General features: G+C 46.3%; 1 protein-coding gene across 2 annotated transcripts in view; it reads right to left on the bottom strand.

The window, feature by feature from the left end:
• Nucleotides 1–27879, bottom strand: part of REPS2 (RALBP1 associated Eps domain containing 2) — a 281085-nt gene that overhangs the window by 35654 nt on the left and 217552 nt on the right. For both annotated transcript variants that reach the window (XM_082248503.1, XM_082248502.1), the window contains exon 17: nt 9607–9690. In XM_082248503.1, coding sequence (XP_082104629.1) covers nt 9607–9690 — 84 coding nt within the window. The remainder of the gene's footprint in view (nt 1–9606; nt 9691–27879) is intronic.

The raw sequence follows: 27879 nt of genomic DNA, 5'->3' as shown, positions 1-27879 counted from the left end.
TTGCTAAAGCTTACAATCTAAAAAGGAGAGTCAAGTGCTACCAAAGGTAACAACTGTTGCGATGAGCTGATGTTGTTGATAGGTGGGGTCAGGATAGGCTTCACATAAGGGAAGGGTTTTTAGGGATCATCTAAAAGTGGACAGAGTAGAAGGCAAATCGGACAGATTGGGGTAGGAGAGGCTTAGGAGAAGTCCTTGCGGGCGAGAATGGGAGGAGGTGACAAGGGAGTTAAAGAGCAGGAGGTCTTGGGAGGAACTACAAGAACGATTTGGTTGGTATTTTAGGACTAGGTTAGTGATGTAGCTAGGGGCCAAGTTGTGGATGGCTTTGTAAGTTGTTGTATTTTGATTTTCACTCGGGTTAGCGCAGAGGGGGTCAAACTCAATTTAATTGCGGGCCGCATCAACATGATGGTTGCCCTCAAAGGGACGATTTTATCTGAGAGATTAGATGTTCAGAGCACCCCAAGCCCCCTTACGTGAGAGGTCAAGAGCCCCCCCACCATCAGAAGTCAAGAGTCACCCACCCTTCATTACATCACAATGCACCCCCTTACCTTGTGCTGCTGCCAGAAGATGCGGGTGGCTCTGGGAAGAAGAAAGTGCAGGGTCTGGAGAAGGGTCAGAGGAGTTAGCTTCCAGAGTCTGCTGAATGCTGAGACTAGGGGAGGCAGAGGCCAGGTGGTGTTGCGGCTGCACAGAGAGGTGCAGGATCTGTAGGAGGAGTTTTGTCCTCTCTGCTGCCGACTATAGAGACAAGGTGGGGACAGGGGCAAAGAGGGTGCCGCAGCTGCAGGAGAGGTGTGAGGGCCACATGAAGTGGCCTTGGGGGGCCGCATTCGGCCCACGGGCCTTGTGTTGGAGACATGTGGGTTAGCGGATGCCAGTGGAGGGATTGGCAGAGAGATACTGAATGGTTGGTAAGGTGGATGAGTCTGGCAGCAGCCTTTATGACAGATTGAAGGGGGGGATAGCATATGTAAAGGTAAAGCCAATTAGAAGGGAATTGCAGTAGTTGAGACGAGAGATAACCAGGGAGTAAATTAGAATCTTTGTGGGGTCATTGGTTAGAAAGGGCGTATTTTGGAGATGTTGTGAAGGTTGAGGCGGTACGCTTTGGGCAGTGATTGGATGTGGGGTCGAAAGGAGAGTTCAGAGTCCAGGATTATACCGACCACCCTGACATATGGGGGCGTTTCGATAGTTGTGTCATTGATCTTGACAGTGAAGTCAGGGGAAGGGGCACGTGAGGGAGGGAATATTATGCACTCGGTTTTTTATTATGCACTCGGTGTGAGGAAGTGGTGTGACATCCAGACTGATATGTCTATTAGTAAATTAGTGACGAGATAGATTTACGTGTCATCAGCTTAAAAATGGTATTGAAAGTCATGGGAGGCTATCATCTGACCCCGGGAGGAGGTGTAGACTTTGAATAGGAGAGGTCCAAGAACAGAACCTTGGGAGACCCCGACTGAAAAAGGAAGAGGAGTAGGAAGTACAATTGTGCCGTAAGTAACGTGGAAGCTGAGGTGGGATAGGTAGGATGAGAACCAGCAAAGAGGTCCAGATGAGTTAGAGCAGAAGTACCCCAGCCTATGCCACTCCAGCCATGTGCCAATATAGTTTGCTGATTTTAGTCAGTTTATAGACTGTGCCACAGCACATAGTTTTCTTTTTAATTTTAGTCAGCCAATATTGAGATTAATTTAGGCATTTCTGGTCCACTTACTAAAGAGGATGCCCCATCCAAATCCCACAAATAAAAAATACTAGCATTTACCAGTCCAGAAGTGACTGACCCCCCCCAAATAAATAAATAACAATATTTTTGTGCCCCAGGATATGGTTTCATAATTTTTGTTCAGTCAAATATGGAAACAAATTACTTTAGGCATTTCTGGTTCACTTCTGGCCACATGAATCACACACATCCTAATATTAGCAATCCAGGAGTGAGTGAATGACCACCCCAAAAAACTGGATTTTTGACTTACCGTAAAATCCTTTTCTCTTAGATTCATTGACGGATGCAGTCCACTGATGCATATCAGTAGGGTAATACCGCCCCCTACAGGAGTAGGACACTAGGCAGTCCCTGGGAGTATACCCTCTCTCTTCCTGCATAGGATGTCAGTTTTTTATCAAAGCAGTGTCAGAGAAAAGCACACCAATCCACTCAAAAAATTAGAGGAGCGGGTACTGCGTCCGTCAATGAACCTAGTTCATTGACGGACGCAGTTCTCTGATTCAGATCAGTAGGGATGTCCCAAAGCAGTACCAAAATGAGGGGTGGGAACAGCAGAATAAAGAAAAAACAGTCCCCAAGTCCAACATGGCCAACCAGGCAACACAGGACTCATCAGAACTACCAGATGAGGCCCACCTGAAAACAAACAGAAGAACACTCTCAAGGAAGGCCAAGGGGCCTCCTAAACCGTGGTCTACAAAACCTTGCGGCCAAAGGAGGCATCCGCAGATGCCATCACATCCACCTTTAGTAAAGGTGTGAACAGATGACCAAGTCGCCGCCTCGCACACCTGAAGCATAGACGCCTGATGGCCAAAGGCCCAGGAAGCACTAAGCGCCCGAGTAGAGTGCGCCTTGACAGGGAAAGGTGGAACGTGACCCTTAATGGTATAAGCCTGCACCACTGTCTGTCTGATCCATCTGGAAATAGTTGCAGCAGATGCAGGCAGCCCTTTCTTCAGGCCATTCGTGAGTCAGACTTGCGAAAAGACTCGGTAGATGCCAAATAAACCCTGGTCGCCTGAACAACATCCAGGGTATGCAGAGCAAATTCCTTAGGATGTTTAGGCTTAGAGCACAAGGAAGGTAACACGATGTCCTCATTCAGGTGAAAACTGGAAACCACCTTCGGCAGGAAAGACGGATCTGGCCGAAGTATCACCTTGTCCTTGTGAACCACCAGATACAGAGAACGACAGGACAGCGCCACCAGTTCCAACACCCTGCGTGCAGAAGTGATAGCCACCAAGAAGGCCACCTTCTGAGACAAGGTAAGCAGGGGGACCTCCTGAATATTCTAAAAGGGAGGCCTCTGGAGAACCGACAGCACTAAATTAAGATCCCATGGCGGTAGCGGAGGTCGCACCGGAGGTACCAAGTGTCGCACCCCCTGGATGAAACTACGCACCAGGGAATGGGTGGCCAATGGCCTCTGGAAGAAAATAGCCAAGGCCAAGACCTGACCCTTGATAGTACTCAAGGTCAACTTTTGATCAACTCCCTGCAAGTTGCCTTCCTCGCTTTTAGCAGAGTGGGAATCACTGAAGCAGATAAACCCCTGTCCTTCAGCCCCTGGCTTTCAACAGCCAAGCCGTCAAAGCCAGCGACTGTAAAGCAGGATGGAAGATTGGCCCCTGTCAGTTAAAGTAGCGCAGTGCTGAATCGCAAATTACGGCCTGGTCATTAGGGGGAAAATCTTCTGGTCCTTAAGTGGTTAAGCCACATCCCACTGCCTGATTTGTGGCTGAGCCCAGCAGTTCTCTAATCAGCTGGCTCCAGGCTGCGCATGCACAGTTCACAGTAAGGCCCCTTTCACACTTGCGGACCGTTCAGATCCGCCTGTCAGTTTTTCAGGTGGATCTGAACGGATGCCCCATGCATTCCTATGGGGCAGCGGATGTCAGCAGAGACATGTCTAATTGGTTTAGAATGTTGCCACATTAATGTTGCATCATTAAGATGGCTGCTGAGTGGTGGCCATCTTTAAAACTGGGGGGGGCCCCGTGATCTCCTATTGCCCGGGGGCCCCATGAGTTGTCAGTCCGCCCCTGTCTGGGTAACAAATATGGTGAAAATGCTGAGGGATAAAACATATCATGAGAGAGTAAAATAACTTTATACTGTATGTCTAGCCTCAGGGAAAGAAATGATTTAAATACCTAAGGTGTAAATATGGTTCAGAGGTGAAGTTTTATTAAGATGAAGCTGAGTTTCAAAACACGGGGGCATTACATCATATTCACAAAAGGAAGGTTCTAGAATAACATTAAAATGTATAATTTTACCATAAGAGTAGTGAATGCCTGAAAGTCTTCTAGCATGGAGGTAGGGCACTCCATTTTCATATGCTTGACCAGCATGTGCAGCTAGAGCCTCTTCTATGTACAAAGCCTTGGGGCTACCCATTCATTTAGTCACCCAAGCTCACCTAATGTTCATGTGTATGGATGCAGGCCACCACTCTCTCTCATGTTCCTGGTCACAGTCATTAACTCCCTAACGCCCAGGGCACTTCCTTGCACAAGCTTGTGCCTCACTCCTGGTCCAGGTTGGGGCTCTAGGAATCCAACCGAACATGCTGGGCCTACATTTCACAGGGGCCCTGGTCACCAGATGCATGATACCTGAGGTGAGTCTTATCTGTCTTCCAGTCTCTTAACTACCAGCAGCTCCTGAGCCAACCAGGTTTGCACAAATACTTCACAGTTAACATGACTCCCCACTTAGCTGAGTTTAATTCTCCACCTTCTGTATTACAGTCCTTTGCTCCACTGAGACAATAAGGAGGCCAGGAATTGCTTTGCTTCAAACTTTTCTGAACTTTTGTAAAAAAAGGTTACAAGAAATTATCCCTTGTAATTATATTAGTGTAACACTGCTGAGGAAAGTAGCGAACACATAATAATAGAAAGCAGTGGCATTTCTTCCATAGCTCGGATCACTGACTGGTACAAAAATACTACACATACTTCACAAATTTTTAAGGTGGAAGGAGTGGTGCTGTATACAGTCCTACAATTCACATAAGGGTTGCCATGGTGCTACTTACTCTTCAGAGCACATTGATTATGTGCCAAAAGACCAGAAGCTTCTGCTAGGCTCTCCCTGGCTTCCCCCAAGGCGCAGGGCGGCGCAATTATCAGTAAGGAAAAACACTCTCCTCACACTGCTGACATTCCTAAAAAGACCCTGAGATGACTCCTCTCAAACCCTAAGGCTGGGTTCACACATATGCAAATTAGATGTGGTTTTCTCTGCATCCAATTCGCATGACAGGCGAGTGTGACTAGCTCTCAATGGAGCCGGTTCACACAGGTCCGGTGCGGCCGAGGCCCGCATTAAAAAAAGGGTCATGTGCGTCTTTCAGCCACATATGTGTGAACATGGCCTAAAGAGGCAGCAGGTGGGGCCAACCGAGAGAAAAAGACAAAATAGGGAGTGTCCCAAAAACCTAAAGGGAAACCTTTAGGTTCAGGTGAGGAACATTTCCATTTAAAGCAAGCATGTTTTAAAAATCAACAAAACCTTCTCTCAAACAACAACAAAAATCTAATCTAGCCACCAGAGATTACTGAACTCTAGCGAATATACAAAAAAGTACCGATAAGCACCACAGTTACATATAAAATGTGCAGGTCAATAATTAAAGTTTCGAAGATCACAATTTGAAAACAAAAGAACAAATAGGCAGCTTAGAAAATGTCCTACGGTTTATGTAACTTGACAAATGCTACTGCACAAAAATGTATGTGCCTGGTTTTGTAGACCTGCCCAATAACACCTAACTGACCAGGGAAACAAATCTGTGTGAAATTGAAATTTAAAATAGCCCAATGATGAACAGGTGACCGGGTGGGCAAAAATAATTCTGTTCAAGGGATCTGGAAATTTTAAACCTGCTAAAAATGATCAGAATCTGAATTATTTTGGAAATTTAGTGGTGTGACCAATGGGCATAAATTTCCCATGACCTGAAGTCAAACAATAACACACCTCTGTCACACTCTTCTTCACAAAGAAAGTGATCAATGTCATGTACAGAATCCCCAAAGGACAATGCATCAAATGACCATAAACCCTTTGAAAAAGGAGATATGCTATTCATTTACTTCTTCAGGCAGTTCCAAAATGCAAAAAGTTGGGAGGTGGAATTAAGACCCCAACCGCAGACATCAGCTGAATAAAGGAAACAAAATTATCCTTACTTTTTATGTTTTGATTCGATTTAAAAAATTTAAGCACAGGGCCTTACACCTTTTTGTAATGTGATGCAGAATATAAAAACAAAAGGAGGATAGGACTTTAAATGAAACATAGGCAGCAATCAGGGGAATTGTATATAAATGTATCAATGGGCTGGCATAAATATTGCATATATGCATATAAAATCCATAACAGCATAGTTGTATGTTATATTTTAATAAATAGATGCATAAATTAACATCATAACATAATGACAGTGGTGGTCATTACTGATAAATAACATAAAAACATAGAGAACATAACATCATATTTAATTAATGAGTATATGCATACATCTTACATCAAACCAAAATGACATGGATATATCATTAATGGTGGAAGACATTCAGAAATGCATGAGACAGCCCATTGCAGCAAGCATAATACGATTGCACATAATGATGTCAATGGTGTCCAATTGGATAATATGGACTAACACCAATATAGATAATATAAATAAATATTTCATTCACGGCACTGTTCAGGAGTGGTTTTGGCGCCAATACCATTGGTACGGGCGTCTGTTTTCCCCTCCCCTTTTACAGATGCCCACGTGACGTTGGGGAGGTTCGTTGGATGTGGGTCACTATAAGTACCACCATGGATAATACATTTACCTTTTGAGTACCTACTCTGAGGAGACTAAGCACTACACATAAGGAGCTGTGTTACCCATCTCATAAGGTATCATCTTTTATATAAATTTTTTTACACACTTATCCATGTCTATTTTTGGTGCAATCTTTGGTTATTCCCCCATTTTTCTTCAGTTCAAGACTTATGGTCTCCACCTTTCACACATTCATTTTTATAATTCTTATAATTTTTAATCTTTCTATCATATCACCAACAATGAATGCACTGTGACTACCCTTTTGGGCATCATCTCTAATTGAATCACACAAGATACTTGTTTATACCTCACATACATACCTATAAGGTACTTTAGAGTAGCACATTCAAGATATTTAATTATTTTTTTCTTTGCTGATTTACTAGGATGTATCCCACTATCTCCAGATATTATCCAATGGTGGTCCTGCTGACCTTCCGCCACGATCCTCTCCTTCAGCTCCCGGGAAGGGGATGTTATTCCCTATGCACCTCCAAACTACCTTATGTGACTTTTGCTATTTTATCAGTGCCAACAGGTATATTGCTACTCTCCCCTTTTTTCCTCTCCCTTTTCCCTTTCCTTACCCCCCTTTTTCCCCCTCCCCTCCCCCTTTGTGGCCCTTTGTTATACCATACTAACAACCATGCATTTTATTATAGACACGCTTATACTTATATACGTTGCATCTGCTCCTGATGATTGGTCACAATCATTAAACGCGTAGAGCTGTTAAGGATGTCACGTCATGATTATTATGTGTCTACCAACCCGTTATGTATTGCAATGAATTTTAACCCTAATTTATTTATATTATCTATATTGGTGTTAGTCCATATTATCCAATTGGACACCATTGACATCATTATGTGCATTGCTTGCTGCAATGGGCTGTCTCATGCATTTCTGAATGTCTTCCACCATTAATGATATATCCATGTCATTTTGGTTTGATGTAAGATGTATGCATATACTCATTAATTAAATATGATGTTATGTTCTCTATGTTTTTATGTTATTTATCAGTAATGACCACCACTGTCATTATGTTATGATGTTAACTTATGCATCTATTTATTAAAATATAACATACAACTATGCTGTTATGGATTTTATATGCATATATGCAATATTTATGCCAGCCCATTGATACATTTATATACAATTCCCCTGATTGCTGCCTATGTTTCATTTAAAGTCCTATCCTCCTTTTGTTTTTATATATGCATAGGGATGGAGGATTATGACCCTACCCTGTCGTTTCCTCATTTAAAGTCCCAAATTTTCTCTCCCCCCCCCTTTTTTCAATCGTGATGCAGAATATGTTGACACTACATCTTTCTCAAGCATGATTTTGTGGAATTCCAAGGCTTTTCCTGAGGTTGCTAGGGGTTCCCTGAGCAGTGATCAGTGGCACACTGACCTCCCACCTAATGGTACCTGGATAGTTGCAGCAGCAATATCCCTCAGATAAGTAACCACTGACAACAGGCTAAGCATGCCTGCTTATTTACAGCTAAGAGCAAACGCTCATCAGCAGCTGCAATATTCAGAATGCCTGATCATCTATAATCTGTTTTTTCAGCTTTATTTTGACAATGTGCCAACATTAAAACTCTCTAAGTAACTCAGCAACCAAAAAAGTCTAGTGGAGTTATGTACACTGTATGTGCCCAAAGGCCCCTAAAAATATAAATGCCTATTTGTGAAACGGTCTTGCTGCTTTTTTAAAGCAGGATTTCCTCTTAAACAAGGATTGATCATGTGACTATATGGCAAGGAAGCAGGAAATATAATTAAATGCTGGTACAGTGCGGCATTGAACTGCAGAAGTAACACTCTGTAAAAATAATAGCCAACATCCTTGCAACGTATACAGCTGGCGAGGTGCAAATATTTTTTTTCTCCAACCAAAGTGGAGTTACACTTTAGGATTCTACCTTACATTATGGTTGCTATGACTACCAATTTACAACGTTGCAGTTTGATCACTGGGGGCGAGGAGACTAAGGTTTCTCCTGCCTGCATCAAACTGATGACATCTCAGCCTAAGCAGTCAGTCATTTAGGGTATTTGCACACATTACTAATGTATGAACATCAGATTTTCTGGCAAAAAATTCCTGCATAAAAAATGCAAGGATGGGCAGTATAGTAAATGTGCATATTCACGCACACACAGATATAAAAATTCCTCTAGCTTTTGTTAGGATGTATCATATGGGTGTAAAATCCTGTTCAGCAACCCAGATTTTTGTGCTATTTTTATTTTACTGATCTATAGGTAGCACATGCTTCATTCCTGTGCAACTTAAAAATAATGGGCTAACCTTACATCAGTAAAATAAAACTGTATGCTTAAACGTACTGTGTTTTTAGGCATCAGTGTGAAAAATGCCTTAAATTAGAACTATAGACAATACATTTTTTTCATTTTGATAGAGCAAGCGAGGGTTATAACCTCATTTTTTTTCACCATCTGTGTCCCATTGTGATTTACCTTTACTTCCTGTCCCATAGCCAAACAGGAAGTAAGATGAAATATCTGCAAAGGGAATTCTTTCGGGACCCCTAGGTCACTGGAACTAGTATTCAAATTGGAAGAGTTCCCCTCTATTACTTTTTTAGGGACAGCCCAAAATTTGGGTTTTCTTTTACTTTCAATGATAATGGTAAATAGGACAAATAGAGAGCATGAATATCCTTAATGGGGGCACAGACAGCAATAAAAAACGGACAGGTGCTCTAATCCACCTCCCCTCTAGCTAATATTATAATAAAAATTGCCTTTAGCTATAATTTAAACTAACTAAGCTAAAGGATGGCTTTCTATTATTAAAACGGTAGGGCTTTTTTGAAAACGTCTCTTGCTTCTGCATATTTTGACATCAGGGATTTATTCAGACTTGTTACTAGAGGTCCACTTTAAGGAGCATTTTATGTAACAGCAGATGGTATTAGCAATGAAAAACAAATATGACTGATTATTTCCAAAAACCTACTTTTGTGGCAGGACTGCTCTCCTCTGTCTGCGGCAATATTTTATTTGTCTGTGGATGTAATTCAATCTCTGCGGCTCGGTCACTCTGTGAAAAAAAAAAAAAATCACATTTGGCTTCAAAAAGCAAACTTACTAGCAGGAATGTACAATTAAAAATGTAGTAAAAGATTTATAATTTACTCAGAGAAATACTGTGATGCTGTGAATATGATGCTACAAGGACACACTGGTAGGTTAAATGGCTTCTAGCCAAATTGGAGTGTTTTCTGTAACTTTGCTGGGGACATTAAAAGTAGCTTTCTTCAGGGGAAGGGACTGATATGAATGGTTCAATATTCTATGTAAAGTGATAAAAAAGGGCAAATATATACTGTATACAATCTATGCCACATGGCAAAAAAAAAACAAAAAAAAACTGGAAGCCATAAAAAAGATGTCCAACAAATTTTAATGAAGAATGTATAATGTAGTACATAGCCCTTGCTCTGGGAAGAAAAGGAAAAAGCCAGCCAGCTTTCTATAAAGGGGTGGGTGCACAGCAGTTGTAAATGATTGTGTGTGTTAAGAGTTGTTCAGGAGAGCAGACAATTTTGTGTAGGGAGAAATACTTCTCTTTTTCTTTTCTTTTGGCATGTCCCCCATGGTAGTGCTCACATGAAAGAAAGATTTATATATTTACCAATTTTCAGGCCACTTTGGTCCAGTCATGTGATCTCGCTCCCCAGTTCCAGCCAGCACTATTGCAGGGGAGAGGAGGGAGCATGGACTCCAGATGGGCCATTGAAGCATTACCATCCATTGTCAGAGTGCTCTCTCGGCACTGGCTGACACAGGGGAGATCACGTGACCAGAGCCACCTGAAAAAAGGTAAGTATAGTGATTTTTCTTACGCAATTTAGTAAGCCTGGGTGTTAGGATGGGGAGGGGACAGTTTTAAGAGTAGTTTGAGGACAGTGAGCTGCATATTTTGGACAGAGCTGACAACTAGTTTGCATGAAAGAGACCATTTATATCAAACTGCCATCCCTAAACAGGAATAGGGGCCTCAGACACAATCCGTCGCACACATCAGTGGTGTAACAACAGTTATAGCAGCCCACACGACTGCTATGGGGTCTGGGGTGGGGGTCCATTAGGGAGGCTGTTTAGGAAACTCCAAACTTTCTTGTATAGAAAGGCGGAAGTCTGACTTTGGGATTGTCATCACTATACAGCAAGAAGCATTTACTTACCTGAGTTAGCAATGTAGATTTAGGCCCCATGCACACTGCAGCTAAACGCGCCTGTTTAAAGGCATTTAACTTTATTTTCTGCCTCTAAAAGTCCTTCTAAGTTAGCCTTTGTGTCCATGCACCCATAGGCAGTTACGGGTGTTAAAGGCAGGAGGAGTGTTTAAATCTGAATGCACCGAAACCACATTCAGGAGAGGAGCTTTGGGCAAACGTATAGCCAAATGGGCCTAAAGCAAGGCATGTTTAGTGCTTGAGCTTTCATGAGGCCCTACGATTCGTAGTTACACCCCTGACACACATGATGTTTTCTTAACATCATAATAATGGTGACTTGACACCTTTAGCAAACTAACTCAAACACCTGGGGGGGGGGAGATTTACTTAAACTGTGCAAATCTGGTTCACACCAATCAGCTTCCAGGTTCTATTTGCAAAGCTTAACTGAAAAAGATGAAGTTAGACGCCGGTTGGCTACCTTGCACAGCTGCACCAGGTTCTGCGCACTCCAGTTTTAGTAATCCCCCTCCCCCACTTCTTGTTCTTGAAAAAATCTGCCATGACCCATTCTTGACATCATGGTGATTGGATAGAGGTGACTGAGTTACTCATGTTGCTATAAATGATGGGGTGTTTTCCTGACAGCCATTCGATTTGAAGCTACTTGGATGATTGGTGTAACATTTAACAAATTATTTTATGAATGTAACAAATTTATAGAACAATTCCAGAAGGTGACCAGCTACTAGCTATTAAGCTTTGTGGTCCACTATTATGTACTTTTTAAAAACTAAGCATAGGCAAAAGGATTTGCATCCCAAGGCAAATCAATAGGAGTTTCGAATTTCATATTTTAACAAATCCTGAATTGCAAGGTTTGCATAAATACTTCAGAATTCATGATTCCTAGACAGTTTTAGTATACCATTGATTGTACTTTGACCTGTAGTTTATACCATATTTTTTGCACTGCATTGATCTGCGTAGATTAACATGGGCTCAAAACAAGGGCACATAGGATACGATTTCCTTTAAGCCCTGTCAAACCATAACCCTATATTGTAGTGCAGTGAACTGCATAAAATTCAGTATGTTTGCATTTCTATATAGTGCAATGCATGGCACCACATAGCGTCGCAATGTGCCTAGAAGCATAGACTTGAATGAAGTGTCATTGTCATTCAAGTAAAAAAGTAAACAATGCGATGTGTGGTAACCATGCTTCACATCTTCCCCTACTGCATCTACACTATCTATGCACACGTATTGGTTTGTAGACAGGTGGTTTGATTGATCCTAAAAGAAACTGTATAGTCTTTTTTTTCTAACACGTAAAAATAATAGGGTGATGTATGTCATTGTATTATTCTGTGTTAAAGTGATTGTAAACTTTTTTATGTAACAAACAGGTTCTGTTCTGTGCAAGGTAATAGAACAGAGCGACCCGGATCCGTCCCCGCAGGGAGAAGACAGTGATTATTGCTTACGACTATAGCAGTTGCTAGCGATAATCACAGGTAAGACCTGGCATGCTGGTTGTACCCATGTTGAACAATTGATTTTGTACTGCCCATACAAGGTTTGAATCTTGGCCGGTTCATGAGGATGAACCGTGTATGGCCTGCAAGAGGTAGATCTCATCTTTCCTCAACAGTTGTTTGACAGAAACAGTTATTACACTAAACTACTGTAAGCACTTTCTAGCGTTTGATCTGCAAATCACTGTATTTGATACAAAGAACATTTCTTTATTTTAAGACTTAAAACAGTTACAACAGTAAAAGTTTAAACATATAACATTTTAAATATTACATAATTAAAACTGAACCAAATCCAATTACATTCCTCTTTATGTAAAAGGCCTTAGATATAAAGAGCTAGGCTATTTGAAGGAATAAATTGCAACCCAAATCAGGTAATGAAGGGCCAAAAGTACCTCAAACTATTTTATATGGAAAGCCTGGTGATTTGTGACATACAACGCAGGAAGACAGTACTCAGCCAGACATACTTTTCCCTGCTTGGCTAATGTAACTCGGCTTGATATGACCTTAAAGTGCCATCTAGTGGAAAGTTTTGTGAATGAAAATGTGATGCACAAAATCCTTTATTCCAGCCTGTCATTTTACATCATTTTGCATACAATCCAGAAACATTTCAGACTACTTATCCTTGAGCTGATTGCTATATCATCCATGAATTACTGGATTATACCTAAAGGGTATGTTGTATCACACTTGTCAATAGCTAGCCAAATTGTATATTGGGTTTCCTTTATCACAGCACTTGACAGAAAAATGGAAAATTGCTTCATATGCTTACCCCGTAATTTTCCTTTCCTGGTGCCTATCCATGGCAGCACACCTACTTCAGCTCCTAACCACTCCCTCAGTACCAGTGAATAGCAGAAAAAAAGACCAGTCAAGGCCCCCCGCTTTCTCTGTAATAAGCTACATACCGAGGGTGGGCATTTATGTTGCCATGGATGGGCACCAGGAAAGGAAAATTACAGTGAATATATGAAACAATTTTTCGTTTTCCTGGTGACCACAGGACAGAATACCTATAATAAATAACTAGCTGACAGGGTGGGGGTGCTTATAAAATAAAATATCAGAATAGGACAGAAGAATCATTCTTCTACCAAAGTCCACCATTGACAGGGCTCCTGGGTTAGCCATGTGTCTAAGAAATGTATTCTGTGAAGACCACGAGGTTGCCCTGCAGATGGTTTTCATGGAAACTCTTGAGTGAACTGCCCAGGAAGCTGCAAACACCCTGGTAGAGTGTGCAGTCACCACTGAAGGCCCTTTTACTATATGCTCTGTGGATGAGTTTACCAATACAGCTAGCCAGCGTTCTGGTGGTGGCTTCTTTTTCCCCCTTAGGATGACAAAGTCTCTGCAAAGATCCTAATCGTGTATTGGCAGAAAGGTACTTTTTATAGTCCTGGAGACATCAAGTTCATGTAATGTTCCCATCTGCCTTAGAGGTTATGTTCCATAAGGAGCATTGTTCTGTTGGAGCAAAAGTCTGTACTGACAGAAAATGCAGAAGTAGAAACAGATCCCATTGTGGGAAGACTTTTCTTGGTAGTTGAATTTTCAGCACAGCTCGGAGAAGCTGAAGGATTAACGGTTCTTCAGCCCACCTCAATTTGGTAACCGCCAAAATTGCGGCTACTTGGACTTTGGAACCCCTGATACTGGCAGAGGAGTAGGGTCAAAATGTTTTCCTGCTGAGAAAGTGACAAATTTAGCTCAGATATTTGCTTAAATGTTTTGAGTAGAAGGCTTTCTTGCTTCTAACAGAGTCGATATTACACAAAAGGAGCAGCCTAGGACCTCCAACCTTCCCCTCCCAACAGCCATGTTTGCAGATTTTGTCTAAGCAGGTTCAGGTGCCTGAAATCACCTTCCAGAAGCAGAACACTGGAAGAGGCACTGGTCTCTGGACACTGAGATGAATTGCGATTCCAATGAGAGAAGTGCCCCCGAAGCCTCGACAGGAATATTATGAGACAAAGTGAAGGAAAAGCATAGGCCAGACTGCAGTTCCAAGGAAAGACCAGCGCATCCAAGTCCTCCGCCATGGGGTCCAGAAATTGGGTTAGAGATCTCTAACCGCGTGTATGTTCAACCTGCCCAGGAGATATACCGCTCTCAGGTCTGTCAGGTGGCAGTCCTCCCATGACATTTTGGGCTACATCTCCTTTGAAAGTGTGCTGCTGCGTTTACCTCACTGGTGCTAGATGCAAGTGACTGCAGCTCTTTTGCCCATTTGCAAAAAGACAGGTATCCCCTCAATTTTGTACTGCAGGGCTGTCAGAGCTGAAAATGCTGCTCAAATCTTTGAGACATTCAAGACCATGCCCTTGGCTGGAAACTTCCATCTACCCTAGACCCTGTTGTCTTCGCTGTGAGCGCCCCAACTTCTCTTGCTGCCATCCAATATAATTGTGATCAGGTTTAATGGACTTAAGGGGTATACATTTTGCAAGAAATCACCACCACAGACTCTTCTTCATGCAGAGAGAAACCTTGATTAATTGTCCTAGATGCTGTTTCCTCCATTGAGCCAAAAATCCGATCTCCAAATGACGTAGGTAGCAGTAGGGCTCATGGAATCTTTTGACATACAGGCCTTAATTGTGGTATACAGGCAGAGGGATGGGGATGCTGACTGGAGATAAGTTTCTACCCCTAGATTTTTCTTCTTAAATACCTCAATTTTCTAGGATGGAAGAGACACTGAGGCATTGGTGGTGTTGAAGAGTGCTCCCAGGTATGCTATATGTCGAGCAGGAGAAAGTTGATCCAACCAAATCTCTGGAAAGTTCTATAAGAATTTATCGTTGAATCAGGAGCTGGTCTCATTCCCTGACCAGAAGCTGAATATCATCCAGATAATGATGAACATGGAGGCCCTCCTCCCTGAGGGGGGCTAGAATCACACCTCCATGAAAGTCATAGGGGATGTGCAAAGGCCGAATGGATGGCTTTTGAATTGCAAGTAAAGCTGTCCGACTGCAAACCTCAGATATTTATAGTGAGACGAGAGGTTTGGGATATGGAGGTAGGTGCCCTGGAGGTCCAGCAACAGCATCCAGACACCTGGCAGCACTGCCTGAATTATCGTTCAGAGGGATTCCATTTTGAATTTTTCCAGAAAGATATAGCGATTTAAAGTGGTTCTAAAGGCAGAAGGTTTTTCACCTTAATGCACCTTAATGCATTTTATTCATTTTAAATCTTCTGCAAGCAGCTTTCCTGACCCCCCCCCCCCCCCCCCAAGGCTCGGCAGTTTCTAAATGTTTTGCAGGACAATTTCATGGGTCAGATGGTGAATGCACCGACAAGAAACAATGCGGTACTTGACCTACTGATTACCAACAATACAGACCTGCTCACGGATATAGAAATATGGGGCAACTTAGGAAACAGTGACCATAGGTCAATAAGTTTCAGTATTAATTACAGTTATAGGAAACACAAGGGTAATATAAGGACACTGAATTTCAAAAGAGCCAATTTCCTAAAAGTGCGCTCGCTGCTAGAAAATATCAAATGGGGGGGGGGGGCGTGGCTTGGATGTAGAGCGGAACGGACGTCTGCCCTGAGAGCTCCTGCCATCCTGATGCAATCTATGCCATCCTGGGGAATCCGCTGACTGTACCTACCTAGGTTTCATCTCTAACTGCTGAGGATCGATATCCTGCTCTAATATGCCGTCCAAGGGGAAGAAATCGGCAACTCCGTGCAAGCCTGCCACGCGCCAGGCCCTGCCTGCGGCCTGCCCGGACGCCATCTTGACGGAGCGGCTTCGGGCCTTGCTGGCAGAGATGGAGGATGCGCGAGTCGCCAGCCCTGATCCGGCTGTTCCGGGCAAGGACGTGGGAGCCGATACGGCGGTCATCCTGCAAGCCATCGAGCACAGCAAGACCTCGCTTCTGGTCCGCATTGATCATCTTGCGTAAGAGTGCAACTTGATCCGCAACGATCTTGACAAGATCCGAGGCCGCCTCACGGAGGTTGAGGACAGGGTATCCACGACGGAAGATTCGACGGCCCGCCATTCTGGCCTGCTGGATGCCCTGCAACAAAAGGTGGACACGCTTATGGCTAAGGCGGATGATGCGGAGAACCGCATGAGGCGCAACAATGTCCGGGTCCTCGGCCTGCCTGAGGGAGCGGAGGGTGAGACCCCGGCGGAGTTTGCGGAGGGGTTCTTCAGGCAGCTTCTGGACCTTCGGGAGGTATCGCCCACGTATGTGGTGGAGCGGGCACACCGGGTCCCTACCGGCAAAAAGATTCCTGGAGCCCCTCCTAGACCCTTCCTGGTCCGCTTCCTTAATTACCGGGACCGGGACCGCATCCTGGGTGAGGCCCGGAAGCATCCCGAACTGCGATTCGAGAATGCCTCTATCCAGCTCTATGCGGACTTCTCGGCTGACCTCCAGAGGAAGAGAAAGTCCTTTACTGATGTCCGGCGCCGACTACGCGAAAAGGGGGTCCAGTACAGCATGTTATACCCGAGTCGGCTTCGGGTCACTCATGGGGGCACGGTGCGGTTCTTCAATACCCCGGACGACGCGGATGCCTGGCTGCTGACCATTCGTTGAGAGGTGTGAGTAATGGCTCCTATCTGCACTGCTGTTCTTCCTCATCCTGCCTGGATCCGTGCAGCTGCACCCCTTTCTCTCCCTTGCTTCCCTGGATGACTCTCTGCCCCGGTTTTCTTCACTCTGGATCCCTGGGTTATCCTCTCCCTGTTTTTGCCTTGACCCCATTTTTTATTTTCTAGATGGGACCTTGGTCTCCCCTTGCCTCGTTGCTCCTTGTTGGGATGGTTTTTCTTTTCCTATGATGAGGAGCTCTCGGGCTCTACTACTCTGGTGTCCTACACGGAAAATTATTATTTTTTTATTTTTTTTGACACTGCGATTGACTGTTTATTCTTCCTTTATCGCCCTTTCCCTTGCCACTGACTGTGCAGTGGGGTGCCGCCCGCCTCCCCTGTTTTTCGCGGGTGGCTCTCTCACGGCACCCCATGCTTGCGGCCTGAAGTAACTGTTTCCCTCTTGTGGCCGCAAGAGGTACCACATGTTTTTGGGATGAAGCCGTGCCAGGGTGTTGTTGTTTTCCTGGTCGGCAGGGACTATTTTTTTTTGGGACTGTTTTAATTTTTCTTTTTTATTGTTGTTTTGTGCTACTGGGTTTTTCTTTTTTTTTCTCATGGCTGCTAGCTCACTGTCTTATATTTTGTGCTCAGGCGTTCTCTCTATTATGTATCTTTACCGAGTACTGTTTGATCCTTGGTCCGGCCAGTGTATAACTGGTGGGGAGGAGTGTGTGGTGTGGGGACCTCCCCTCCTGGAGCCGCTGGGATCCTGCACCCGTTTTGCCTTGGATGCCATGGCGGGAGGTATTAAGCTGCTTTCGTGGAATGTGCGGGGATTGAATAATAAAATTAAACGTTCCCTAATGTTCAAATATCTCCAATCTCATAAGCCGCATATTCTGTTTCTCCAGGAAACGCATCTGACTGGGAGCTCGGTACTGGCACTGCGCCGGCGCTGGGTGGGGCATTCCTTTCACGCCACGCACTCCTCCTATGCAAGAGGGGTATCTATCCTTGTCAACAAGTCGTTCCCATGCCATATAGAGCAGGTTGTTACTGATCCGCAGGGCCGATATATTATTCTTGCATTGCAGTTTGAGGCCAAATTGTATGTGTTTGTAAATGTATATGTGCCCCCGCCTTTCTCTAGTGCTGTGTTGTATCTGATTTACGAGCGCCTGGCTGCGTTCTCCACCCCGGGGATCTTCCTAGCTGGTGACTTCAATGCCATCTTGGATGGGACGCTTGACACATCCAACCCGAGCAGGCAAGGGTGCCCTGAATTTGTTCACTGGGCTTCTGCCTTACAGCTAACTGATATTTTGGAGGTGGAAAAATCCTGACCTCCGCCATTTCACACGTGTCGGCGCCCCATAGGTCTGGATCGCGTATTGACCTCGCCTTCTGCCCTCCTTCGGCTCTCCGGCTTGTGAACTCTGCCGTGTACCTACCTTTGGGTTTGTCGGATCATTCCCCGCTGGAGCTCACGTTGGAGCTGGGGGGCCGGAGGGGGAACGAGTGTTGGAGGCTGGGCACAAGATGGCTGCGGGACTCTGGGGTGGAGGAGGCGATGCAGGGCAAGATCTCTCAGTATTGGGACCGTAATGAGGATACATCTACACCTATGATTTGCTGGGACGCTTTTAAAGCCACTATTCGTGGGGAGTACATTAGTGCTATTAAGGCGGCCAGGGTGGAGGGCGCTGCGGAGCTACTGGCGTTAGAAGAAGGGGTATCCTTGGCTGAATCTGATTTTGCCTTGGATCAGACTCCTGAGGCGCACTCCTCCCTGGTCCAGGCCCAGAGGGCGTTACATTTGCATGTCTCCTCGGCCGCCTTGGCGGAGGTTGGCTCACTCAAGGCTAGAGTGTTTGAGGGTGGTGACAAGAACGGGAGGCTCCTGGCTAACCTGGTGGCGGATTCTAAATCTCAAACAGTTGTCCCCCTTATCCGAACGGAGGCGGGGGACACCACTGCGGACCCTGCTGCTATTCTTGATGAGTTTCGGAATTACTATCAACGTCTGTATTCTGTGCCCTCCCCTCCGCGGGACGTGGTGGACCTGGGGGCTCTTGGGGATCTCTCCTTGCCGCACTTGGACGAGGATGAGGCCGCTTCCTTGGAGGCGGACTTGACCTTGGAGGAGGTGGAGGCGGCCATCCGCTCTCTTCCCCCCGAGAAGACCCCGGGTCCGGACGGCCTGCCGGGGGATTGGTATAAAATGTATATTGCAGACCTGGCCCCCAGATTGTGCAGTCTATATCGAGCCAGTCTGGAGGCTGGCGCGCTTCCGGACTCATTAGCTCAGGCCCACATTGTGCTGATCTTGAAACCTGGCAAAGACCCTACCCTCTGCTCGGCCTATCTGCCGATTTCCCTTCTTAATTATGATTTGAAGATTCTCACAAAAATCCTTGCCACTAGGTTGATGAAGGTCCTCCCGCTCTTAGTCGACATTGACCAAACGGGCTTCATGCCGGGGAAATCTACGGATATCAATATCCGCCGGGTGTATACACATCTGCAAGTCCCGGCGGAGGATCGAAGTCAGCGAGTCTTAGTGTCATTGGATCTAGAGAAAGCCTTTGACTCTGTGGCCTGGCCCTACCTTAGTGAGGTGCTCCGCTCGTTTGGTTTTGGTCCTACCTTCCGCAAATGGATTGACATACTTTACAGTAAGCCTCAGGCACAGATCAAGTTGGGGGGTAGGGTGTCGCCTGTATTTGATATCCGACGTGGCACCCGTCAGGGGTGTCCACTGTCGCCGGCGTTGTTTTCGCTGGCGGTGGAGCCCCTGGCGAGGGCTGTTCGGGGTTCCGGAGAGATCGGGGGGATTCGGGTGGGGTCCCTGGAGGAAAAACTGGCGTTGTACGCGGATGATATCATTCTGTTCCTCCGGGACCCGGGCCCCTCCCTCCGGGCTGTCCTGGCCCTGCTGTCACGTTTTACGGAGCTGTCGGGCCTCCGAGTAAACTGGGAGAAATCTCTCTTGCTCCCGGTGGACGCGGAATCCCGGACACGGGCGGACCCCTCTTTGCCCTTGTGCTGGGCGGACAGTGTCAGATACCTGGGGGTCACGATCTCCCCGAGGGTGCAGGATTTCTGTGCTCTGAATCTTTACCCTCTCCTCCAGTCCTTCAAGGACAGGCTCCGGGCGTGGGCGAATCTCCCGCTGACTTTGATTGGGCGCATAAACCTTGTTAAAATGAAGTTGTTGCCTCCCCTACTATATGTTTTGCGGCAGTCGCCGGTGTGGATCCCGAAACGGATCTTTAGAGCCATTCATTCTCAAATGACCGCCTTCATATGGGGGGCTCGCCCCCCGAGACTGCGGCTAGCTGTCCTACAGCGGCCCTGGACGCATGGGGGTCTGGCTTGCCCGGATTTATTCATGTATTTCATTGCAGGTCTGTTGACTCATGCCCACAACTGGCTTGTATCGGATGACGCGAACTCTGCGGTGGTGCTTGAGGCGGCGCTTCTGGGGTCCTATGAGGCACTGCGCAACGCCCTGTTCCGTGGCGCCCGTGCCCCATATCCCCTTACCAACTCTATGAAGGCGGTCATCAGGGCTTGGGTGCTGGTCTCTCCTTATACTAAATCTGTCCCCCACGGGCTCTCGCCTAATACCCCCTTATGGCGCAATCCGGAGTTGCCTGAGTTCTTACTCATTCCTGACCCGTCTCTGTGGGCCTCTAGGGGTATAAAGTGTCTCTCACACATTTGTCAAGGGGAGGGTTTGCTGAGCTTTGATAGGCTTAAGGCCAATTTTGATCTCCCCAAGTCATACTTTTTCAGGTTCCTGCAACTTCGCCACGCCTTTCGGACTCAGTTTGGGGGTTCTCCCCCTGATATGACTCCGGCGGATTTGGAGCTCCTCCTTAGGGACGAAAATCTTCGGAAACCGCTGTCCTCCATCTACAGATCCTTGCTGCCAGGCGTGCATGTGGGTCTGGAGAGATTGCAGGAATTCTGGGCGGCGGAGGTGCGGGACCTGGACACGGAGGATTGGGAGGATGTCTGGGACTACCCGTTTAAATATTTGGTCTCCTCGAGGGACCGGCTGGTCCAATTTAAAATTGTACATAGGTTCCACCTTACGCCCTCCAGATTACACAGGGTGTCTTCTGACATCCCGGATGCCTGTTGGCGCTGTAATGGGGATTCCCCGTCCTATACCCATATGATCTGGCACTGTCCGTCCCTGCTGGGGTTTTGGTCTGAGGTCCGGGGTTTCATTACCAAACTGACTACTATTCCTATCCCGGCTGAGATTGAGATTTGTATTTTGGGGCTGGTGAACGGGCTGGCCCATTCTGTTGCTACACGTACCCTCCTGGGGCTTCTGCTCTTCTATGCCAGGAAGCTGGTGGTGATGCGTTGGAGAGCCCCTGGGATCCCGACGTTATCACAATGGAAAACGCTGGTGAACTCCATGATACCTCTATATAAAGCGGTGTACAAGTTTAGGGGATGTTCCAAAAAATTCCACAAAGTGTGGGATCTGTGGTTGGATGCTGCAGATACCGCTGATGATTCCTCGGCTCCGGCCGTTGATGTAACTCGACCAGCTACTTAGGTTTATGTGTATATATGCTTTGCGCTATGTGAAGCTTGTGATTTACGGTGTGCACTGGACCGCGATTAGGACCACCAATGCTTAGAGGACTCGGTACATACCTGTGATACTCTTGACTATCTTTGAGCTGCAGCCACTGTTGGGGGGTTAGTGGGGGGGTTCCCCCCCCCTATTGTTTGTTCTGCTCTCTATGTTCTTTTTTGTTTCTCTTTTTTTGTTGTTTTATTTTTTGAGCCGGGGTATGCCCAAATGGCTCTGTTTTGTATGTTGCTATAAAACTTAATAAACATAATTTTCAAAAAAAAAAGAAAATATCAAATGGGATAGAACCCTGGGAACAAGGAACACGGAGGAAAAATGGGAGTGCTTCAAGAGCATACTTAACAAGGGGATTGGCCAGTGCATTCCAAGGGGAAGTAAATTTAAAAGAGCTAAACTAAACCCTGGGTGGCTAAACTCCAACATAAAAATGCATATTAGTGCTAAAGAAAAGGCCTTCAAAAAATACAAGACTGAGGGGTCATTGGCAGCATTTAAGCATTACAAAGAGTGCAATAAGAAATGTAAAGACGAAATCAGGGCGGCTAAAATAGAACACGAGAGACATATAGCGGAGGAGAGTAAAAAGAACCCCAAGAAATTCTTAAAGTATATAAACAGTAAGAAAGCGAGGCCAGAACACATTGGCACCATAAAAGATGACAAAGGAAATATGGCCACTGAGGACAGAGAAAAGGCGGAAGTGTTAAATCATTTCTTCTCTTCAGTCTTCACAAAAGAATTGGGGGGCTACACGAACCCAGCTTGTAAGGCCAAACTAAACAACACACCTCAGGAAGTGCCGCCATGGCTAACAGAAGATAGACTTAGAATTAAACTAGAGAAACTTAACATAAATAAATCACCGGGACCGGATGGCTTGCACCCAAGAGTTCTTAAAGAGCTCAGCCAGGTGATTGCCAGACCATTATTCTTGATCTTTAAGGAAGTTTACAGACGGGTATGGTGCCAGCTGATTGGAAAAAAGCCAACGTGGTACCAATATTTAAAAAGGGGCCGAGATATATCCCGGGTAACTATAGGCCGGTCAGCCTAACATCTGTAGTCTGCAAGATTTTGGAGGGGATGTTAAGGGACCGCATACAAGACTTTAGTAATGAAAATGGTATTAGTAGTAATCAGCATGGATTCATGAAAAATCGTTCTTGCCAAACCAATCTATTAACCTTCTACGATTAAGTGAGCTGCCACCTAGATAAAGGAAAGCCTGTGGATGTGGTGTATCTGGACTTTGCAAAGGCCTTTGACACTGTTCCCCACAAACGCTTACTGTACAAACTAAGGAAGGTAGGTATGGACCATAAGGTGAGTACCTGGATAGAGAACTGGCTCCAGGGGAGAGTTCAGAGGGTGGTGATTAATGGGGAGTACTCAGATCGGGCGGGTGTGGAAAGTGGGGTCCCCAAGGGTTCTGTCCTGGGACCAATCCTGTTTAATTTATTCATAAATGATTTAGAGGAGGGGATATCGAGTACAATCTCAGTATTTGCGGATGATACTAAAGTAAGCATGCCAATATCTTCTACGCAGGATGCGGAAACCTTTACAAGCGGACCTGAACAAAATAATGGGGTGGGCAACTACATGGCAGATGAGGTTTAATATTGAAAAATGTAAAGTAATGCGCTTGGGTGCCAGAAACCAGAAAGCAAGCTACTCACTAGGGGGGGAACCTCTGGGTGAGTCTAGGATGGAAAAGGACCTGGGGGTACTGGTAGACAACAGGCTTGGCAGTGGCATGCAATGCCAAGCCGCTGCAAGCAAAGCCAAGAGAATACTGGGATGCATAAAAAAGGGGATTCACTACAGAAATAAAGAGATTATTCTCCCTCTGTCCTTGACAAAGCGCATGCGCGCGAAACATGTAGTTGCAGCAACCAGAAAGCAAGTTTGTTTATGCCCGTGACCAGCCCCGACTTCCTGAACACAGACCATCGTCACTTCCGGTGAGGCGAACCCCACGTCACTTACGGTTATCGCGGAAGCAGCGAAGGACTCGGGAACCTGTATGCAGGCAGACTGTCACCAACTGTGGGACTGTGCGGCGGCCGCGCACAGCGTCCCCCTCTGAGCCTGACAACGGCGCTTAGGCGCCATTCAAGATACCCTATTCCCCATCAGTTATTTATTCATCAAGCGGGACGCCAGCAGATCTCCAGGTTACACCGAGCATTATCTGCTGATTTTCATTCTCCTTGGTATCTCATAGCAACCCAAGGAGGACTAGGATTGTTGGGACTGTAGTGGCAACATTTTAACTGTTTATTCACTTATGTTTTCAATAAATGCCAATTCCATTTAAAGAGACATTCTACAGTCTTTCATCCATAGAGGACAGTTACTTATAGACACCAGTGAGCGCCACCCTTTTTTTCTAGTATAACCTGTGGAAGCAGAATACTCTTACCTACCGTAAGACCTTTAGGTCCAGTTCACACTTATGCGATGCGGGAAGGCTGCGAATCCGCAGCCTGTTCCCGCATCGCACACGCACCCCCGGCAGTTCACACTGCCATATGCGATACGCTGGGGGTGTCAATGTAATCTTAACGACACCCCCAGTTTGATTGCATATCGCAGTGCGATCTTGCAGTTCGCACAGGATCGGATCGCACAAGTGTGAACCGCTGTGCGATCCGATCCTGATGCGCCTGCCAAAAAGGGTCCCTGTGCGTGTTTGCTGCGGGTGCGGTGCGAATTTAGCTATACAAAGTGTATGGCTAAACTCGCACCGCACAGCCGATCGCATGTAATGAAGGAGCAGTGCGCTCCGACATTACATGCGAACCCCGCACTCGCATAAGTGTGAACCGGGGCTAAATGATCTTTTCCATAGTAGCTCTAAACAGGCGGTCTCCTACAAAAGGGAGATCAGTCAACACCTTTTTGGAAGCTTGGTTCGCAGACCAGTATTTTAGCCAAATCATGCGGCGAAGGATCATAGCTGTTACAGACACTGTGCAGGCTAAAGGGGTCGCATCCAGAGAGGCATCACATACATTCTGTACTTCTGTATCAACTGATCCGCCAGCTCAAGAGGATGTTGACCCCCTTTCAAATCCTGGCGCAGAAACTTTGCCCATTCCGTTAAGGTCTGGGAGACCAAGGTGATGGCAAACACCGGCCTCAAAATTGAACCTGCCATGGTGAAAAGGTATTGGACCAGAGCCTCAGCTCTCTAGTCCACATGGTCTTTAAAAGACGGGGAATCCTCCACTGGAAGAAGCGTTGCTTTATTCAATCTAGAAACCTGGGAATCCACCAACGGTGAAACTGTCAGTTTCTTCAAAAGGGGCTCTTTAAAAGGATACCTCCTAGCAAAACGCTTCGGTATCCCAACCATGCGTTTTGGGGATCCCCACGGACTTGCTACAATCTCGTCAAAATAGGCAGGAAAGGGGAACACCTTAGTCACCTTGGATGGTCTGCGGGTACCAAATTGCACCGACACAGCATTAGCTGTGTCCTCTAATTAAAGTTCAATCAGTGCTTCCACAAGCGCATTTTCATGTGTGGCTGTAGTGGAAAAGGATTCATCCTCACTGTCAGAGCACTCAGGATGCCTGGCGCAGACCACGGCAGCCAAATCCACCTCAGAATCTGAGGAGACAGAGGATACAAGTAAAGGTAGGGGGCACTTCTTGCTAGGCCGCTTTTGAAAGGCAATATATAATTTGGACACTAGTGACTGTAGGACCGCCATCATGGCCATAAGGGCAGACTGAGTCCCAGAGGGTCCCGCAGCTTTCCGAGAGTGGGTCAGGTGGTGACACATGCTCCAGGGACTCCATAGTTAACCCGGAGGCTGCCCGTAATATGTGAAAAAAATTGCAATAAAAAAACCCTACGCTGCAACGGTAGTACTACAAGTTCCAACGCACCAGCAGCGCTGCTATAGCAGAAAGAGGGAGCTGTACACCTGCAGGAGTTTACCACCACCGACGTAGAGAAGGATACAGAGCACCAAGCTACTTGCCATGCGGTGATCAGAGAGAAGGAGGAAGCACTGTCACTGCCACCGCTGCATCACCGCTCTACAGGCTACAAGAAAATGGCCGCCGCATTGATTTCAATGGGAAACTCAGAAAACATGGCCGTGGGACTACACAAACATGGCCGCCAAAGCTTTAGACCAGCCATCCACAGGAAAATGGAGGCCCCACATTGCGTGACACCTAGGACCCCCAACGGCCCTCTAGGTACTTGCAGTCTGCCAAGGGGGCCCTAACAGGGACCGCCCACCCCGACTTTGCCGGTGGTGCACTCCCTCCCCCTCCAGCCCAACACCACATGACACTGTACCTGAAAGTAGCCAGACCACCCCAGGGAGGGGTAACTAAGGGGGGTAGCTGAGGGTGATGTGCCAGGGAATCCCTGCTAGTGAGGGGGGGGACACCAGGTGGGAAGGAAGGACACATAGGGGCCTACCAACCCGAAGAAAGGGCCCGCATTCACCCCAGAGGAGAGGGGGACACTACTCACCACACCTGGGAACCGAGCAGGCACCACTCCAGGCAGTCCACCGCACCATCTTGGAATGGGGGTGCTGCGGGCGACTCAGGTTGTGACCAGTGTCGTGACCAGGGCTATGCGTCCTCGTGAGGTGTTTCACTCGCTGGCCAGCCCCCGTCCAGTGGGGCTATGTCACGGCCAACCTATTGCATAGCTAAAGTTGGGTCGCGCTTGCTGGCCAGACTACAAGGATCTAGGATATCAAGTGCGTCACCCAGTCTGGTAGTTGATTGTAGTTCTCACAGAAACAGAAAATAAGAAAAGAAGAAAAATAAATTCCATTTAAAAAGGAAAAATGCCAGGACCAGAGATCCCAGCAAGGAACCAGGTCCTTACTCCTGACAAGGCAGAAAAAACTGAAGTCTTATAGCAGGAAGTGGGAAGTATACCCCCTAGGGCTGCCCTAGGGGCATAGTCAAATTGGTTTCTGCCTAGTCCTACCCCTTTGGAGAGCAGAATATACCAAGGGTCAAAGAAGATATGGAGCGGTGTCCGTCAATCAATGAGCTCCTGTCAAAAATTCGGAGCCCACCTGACAAAAACAATACACCCTCAAAGAGGATCAGGTCCTCTTAACAGCAGCCTGCAAAACATTGCGGCCAAAGGAAACATCCATAGATGCCAACACATCCACTTTATAAAAGTGTGCACCGACGACCAGGTGGCCGCCAACTTGCGTCACTGATGCCTGATGACGGAAGGCCCAGGAGGCACTAAGCGCCCTAGTAGAGTGCGTCTTGACAGGAAAAGGAGGAACCTGACCCCTGAAGGAATAGGCCTGAATCACCGTCTGTCCGAATTATCTGGAAATGGTCGCAGAAGCAGCAGATAACCCTTTGCGAGGTCCATCCGTGAGCACAAATAAGAGTCTGACTTCCTGAAAGACTCCGTAGCTGCCAAGTACACCCGAATTGCCTGGACCACATCCAAGGCATGCAAGGCAAATTCCCTTGGATGTTCAGGCCTGGGACACAGACAAGGCAACACAATGTCTTCATTCAAATGAAAGTCAGAGACCACCTTAGGAAAGAATTATCCTTGTGAATCACCAAATAAGGTGAGCGACAAGATAACGCCACAAGTTCCGACACGCTGCGCACAGAAGTGATAGCCACTAAAAAGGCCACCTTCTGGGATAATGTAAGCAGGGGAATCTCACGAATATTTTCAAAGGAAGACTTCTTTAGAGCTGAAAGCACCAAATTAAGATCCCAAGGTGGCAACAGAGCCTGCACTGGAGGAACCAAATTTTCGGACACCCTGAAGAAATGTACGCACCAGGGAGTGTGTGTGGACAAAGGTCATTGGAAAAAGACCGCCAAGGCCGAGACCTGGCCCTTGATGGTACTTAAGGCCAAATTCTGTTCAACCCCCCGTTGAAGGAGGGTTAAGATATGAGCCACCGAGAAGGAGCGAGGATGAACCCCAAGAGACTCACACCACGCAATGTACTTCTTCCATGTACGATGGTAGATCTTCCTAAAAAGGTGAATTTCCTAGCTTTTAACAATGAATCACCGACTTAGACAAACCTCTATCCTTTAGCACCTGGCATTTAACAGCCAAGCCGTCAAAGCCAGCAACTGTAAAGCAGGATGGTGGAAGATCGGTCCTTGGGACAGCAAATCCTCCCTTAAAGGAAGCTTCCAAGGAACGTCAGCGACCAGCCGCACTAGATTGGTGTACCAGACCCAGCGAGGCCAGTTTGTTGCCACTAGGATGACCGGAATTTCTTCTGTCTCGATCCTGCATAGGAGTCTGGGCAGAAGCTTGA

Source organism: Pelophylax lessonae, assembly GCF_965119305.1.
Source record: "Pelophylax lessonae genome assembly, chromosome: 2".
Classification (NCBI taxonomy): Eukaryota; Metazoa; Chordata; class Amphibia; order Anura; family Ranidae; genus Pelophylax; species Pelophylax lessonae.
The sequence above is the reverse complement of the archived record's forward strand: the minus strand, read 5'-3'. Positions and strand labels throughout refer to the sequence as shown.